Source organism: Eschscholzia californica, unplaced genomic scaffold (genome assembly GCF_041429995.1).
Source record: "Eschscholzia californica isolate CP2 unplaced genomic scaffold, dmEscCali1.0.p SCAF_5, whole genome shotgun sequence".
NCBI lineage: Eukaryota > Viridiplantae > Streptophyta > Magnoliopsida > Ranunculales > Papaveraceae > Eschscholzia > Eschscholzia californica.
In genome coordinates, this window is record NW_028238472.1 from 14,071,673 (window position 1) to 14,075,485 (window position 3,813).

Sequence of the window (3,813 nt, forward strand, 5' to 3'; positions counted from 1 at the left end):
GAATCCTATCGGGAGTTCCACAGTTAGTGATGAAAACGATTTCTCTATAATATTATAATGTCAAAGTTTATAATATTGAAGATGGTATTCCTATTGGATTTAATGGACATCCAATGGCAGAAAAACAAATAACAATGAAAGACCCTTTTTTAGACCATGACAGAAAAACAAATAACAATGTTGGTAACAACTACCAAGATTACCTTAAATTCCATGAATTAAGAGCAATGTACTCAGTCATATCTTCCTAGAGAGAGAAACAAATAAGTGATCAATAAAATTACACGTTTACCTCTTTCTCCCTCTAAGACACCAATCTTGAAGAAAAATTCTTCTCACCTTCTAATTCCTCCCTTCATCTCTTTTCTCTCTTTCTCTCTCTAAAAACAAAACAAGAATGGGAGAAGATCAAAAACAGTTACTACATGTGGGTGTATTAGCATTTCCATATGGTACTCATGCAATTCCTCTTCTTACCCTAATTCGTAAATTAGCAATCTCTTCTCCTTCAACTAACTTCTCTTATTTCTCAACAACAAAATCAAATCTGGGTATTTTTGGTGGATCAAAATCATTCTTTAATTCCATTTTTAAATCTAAATCTTCATTATTTGGTGATCTTCCAAATAATGTTAAAGTTTATAATATTGAAGATGGTATTCCTATTGGATTTAATGGACATCCAATGGCTGAGATGGAATTTTTTATTAAATCAATGGTTAAAAATTATAGAAAGGGGATTGATTCAGTGTTAATGGGGTCGGATAATAAGAAGTTTAGCTGCATTATTACTGATGCTTTTTTATGGTTTGCTAGTGAGATTGCTGATGAAATGGGAGTACCTTGGATTTCTCTCTGGACTGCCGGTGCTTGTTCTTTGTCTACTCATTTTTATACCGATCTCATTCGTGAGTCTATTCCTCTTGGACAAAATGGTAATTTTACACTCTTGTTTTTGTTTTTCCTTTCTTTTGTCCCTTAACATTCATTATGTGAATGTTTTTATATAGTAGGGGTGTTTGTTGGTTCCGTGTCTGTTATTTTGGAGTCATCCGGAATCCTTCCAGAAGGATTTGGTTAGTGAGTTTCTTAAACCATAGCAAACCGATCGTGGTTTGATTCAATTGTCATCCAAACCATAAATGAGCAGTTTGGATACTACTAGATACCGAACCTACCACTAAGTTGAACCTTCATTAGTGTTAGGTTCTACCTACTTTAACTAAAATATCATATATTCTAGTCCGTATAACCTAGGGTAGTTTGTACACCGGTCCTCTTGGTTATTTATGTGTTCTGGAGGTAATGTGAGACCAAGTATAGTCATCTGACCAACAACTGTTTGGCCAGTTGGTTGTGCATCTTACAGGTCCGATTTACAGTGGAGGTGAAATCCATCATATATTGACTTGTGTTAAATGATATAAATAAAGTAAAAGTAGGGATGTGCTTTCACCCCCTAACATAGCCTTAACTGTTTTTATATGACCTTTAGGACCTAAGATATCTGTGATGATGTAGTTAGCGAGTTTATTCAATTTAGGTATTTATTCATGATGTATCCATATCATATTGAATGTAATAACTCTTGGAGTCCATTGCAAAAAAAAAAAAGTATAGTCATTTGAAAGAGTAAAAGCTATATTTTGGTACCCTATTTTTGTTCTTTATAGCATCTCTGCAACAAACATTACTAATTTGGAATAGATGTTAGGTTTCTGTTTAAAAAAAAAGTTGTTCTTTATATGTTTTTTTGTTCTTTTATGTGGTTGTTAACTAGACCTGTTTGTTCGCTAGTGATTGATGGTGTATTATTTAAGATAGGTAGATCATATATATGTATATTCTCTGCGATTTATTTAAGATCGGTTTCAAATTTTGGTGCAACTGTTGTAATTGTTGTTACCAGATGCTTTAGAAGATAATGGCTTGTCATTTGAGTAAATATAAATATAGAAGAACGATTTTCTTAGAAGAATAATTGAACATATAGTGGCAATACAATTTTTCTTCTAACGTTTGATTTCCAATGAAAAACAGGTATAACAGAGCGAGGCGAGGAAATCATTACCTTCATTCCAGGAATGTCTGTCTTACGCATAAACGATTTACAAGAAGGTGTTCTTTTCGGAGGTTTAGAAACCGATTTTTCACTCATGCTACTACAAATGGGTCGAATGATGTCACGAGCAACCGCAGTTCTTATTAACTCCTTTGATGAATTAGATCTTCCTGTTCTTGAAGATTTAAGATCAAAGTTTCAAAATTGTCTAACTTTAGGTCCTTTCACTTTAACTTCACCTTCACTTTCTCATATTGATGATGTTAATGGTTGCATTTCTTGGTTAGATACTAAAAAACCAACTTCAGTAGTATATATAAGCTTTGGGACAGTCACTACTCCACCACCTAATGAACTAGAAGCCTTGGCAGAAGGACTAGAAGAGAGTGGTGTCCCATTTTTATGGTCTATTAAAGACAATATGAGAGTTCATTTCCCTAATGGGTTTCTTGAAAGGACTAAAGAAAGGGGGTTGGTCGTGTCGTGGGCTCCACAAGAACGGATTTTAGGTCACGCATCTTTAGGTGTTTTTGTTACACACTGTGGATGGAACTCCGTATTGGAAAGTATAACTGCTGGAGTACCGATGATGTGTCGTCCGTTTTTTGGTGACCAGAGAATCAACAGTCGATTAGTTTCCGATATTTGGGGGATCGGTATTAAAATACAAGATGGGGCTTTCACGAAAGACGGAATGATTAATGGTTTAGATTTGATCTTGAAGGTTGAAGGCAAGAGGATGAGGGAGAAAGTTGGTTCACTTAGAGGACTTGCTAAACATGCTGTTAGTCCTTATGGAAGCTCTAGCAAGAATTTTGAAAGCCTTTTAGAAATTGTGTGTGGAAAATGAAATGAACAATATAGAGATAGCTTCTATTTTGGAGCAGAAGTTTACTTGTACTAGTAAAGAATGCATATTTTAGGTTTTTAGCTTTTGATTTTTGATAGGGGAGGGAGTAATCCTTTTTTCCCTTTAGATATGTATGAAGATTAACTTCCATTTCAGAATTTATTAGCTCAACGAAGGTAAATTAGGTTTTTGTGGAATCATTAATTGTTGATTAAGGCCTATGTATTTTGAAAAGAATAGAAAATTTGACTTTTAAGTTTGATGAACGATTCATTTCATAAAAAAAAAAAGTTTGATGAACGAAATTATGGTCTTCGGAGCTAAATTTGAAATATAGACAAATGTAGGAAACAAAGATTTCTACTAGGCTAGAAATTGGGAGCTAAATTGGAATTAACCCAAAAGAAAATAACTTTCTAATGTTTAAAACCTCTAGGTCAACTCTACGGTTGTGGTTTTTCTTCAAATGTCTCAACTCGTACGTGCATATGTCTGAATCTACAATCGGAAATTGATTAGCCACATCCAGACTCATTCAAAAATAAAATAATGTGTTTAACTAATATAGATAGGGTTAGTTTCGTGTTGTCCCCTAATTTCTGATCAATTGGTCATTTTAACCTCTAATTTGTGTCTGCATATTTGTTTTGGTCCAAAATTTCGCCAATTTTTTCTATTTTGCCCTAGTGGCATCCTGCGAATATTTTCAATGTTTCTTGATAAAAAAAATCTCTCTCATTTCCTTTTCTCCTCCACCTAATCTCTCGTGCTTTCGCCACCTAATCTGTTTATGCTCTTGACCTCATCATTTACAAATCATTAGACCCTTCATATGTCTCCAGAGCAGGGCACTTGAAGTCTCGAGGCTTCTCTACAACATCTCCATAGTGAGAGGCGGCGG

At 34.4% G+C, this 3,813-nt stretch overlaps 1 protein-coding gene across 2 annotated transcripts; it reads left to right on the forward strand.

Moving 5' to 3' along the window:
- The first annotated feature begins 269 nt into the window (after positions 1-269).
- LOC147537277 (anthocyanidin 3-O-glucosyltransferase 7-like) lies at positions 270-3,124 on the forward strand. 2 transcript variants are annotated; one of them, XM_086643300.1, is made up of 3 exons: positions 270-452; positions 817-935; positions 2,041-3,124. In XM_086643300.1, the coding sequence occupies exons 2-3, from the start codon at positions 833-835 to the stop codon at positions 2,910-2,912; spliced, it is 975 nt and encodes a 324-aa protein (XP_086499426.1). In that variant the 5' UTR covers positions 270-452; positions 817-832; the 3' UTR covers positions 2,913-3,124. The 2 variants fall into 2 exon arrangements, with proteins under 2 accessions (XP_086499426.1, XP_086499425.1); XM_086643299.1 differs by having other exon boundaries at positions 294-935.
- The last annotated feature ends 689 nt before the right edge of the window (positions 3,125-3,813 follow it).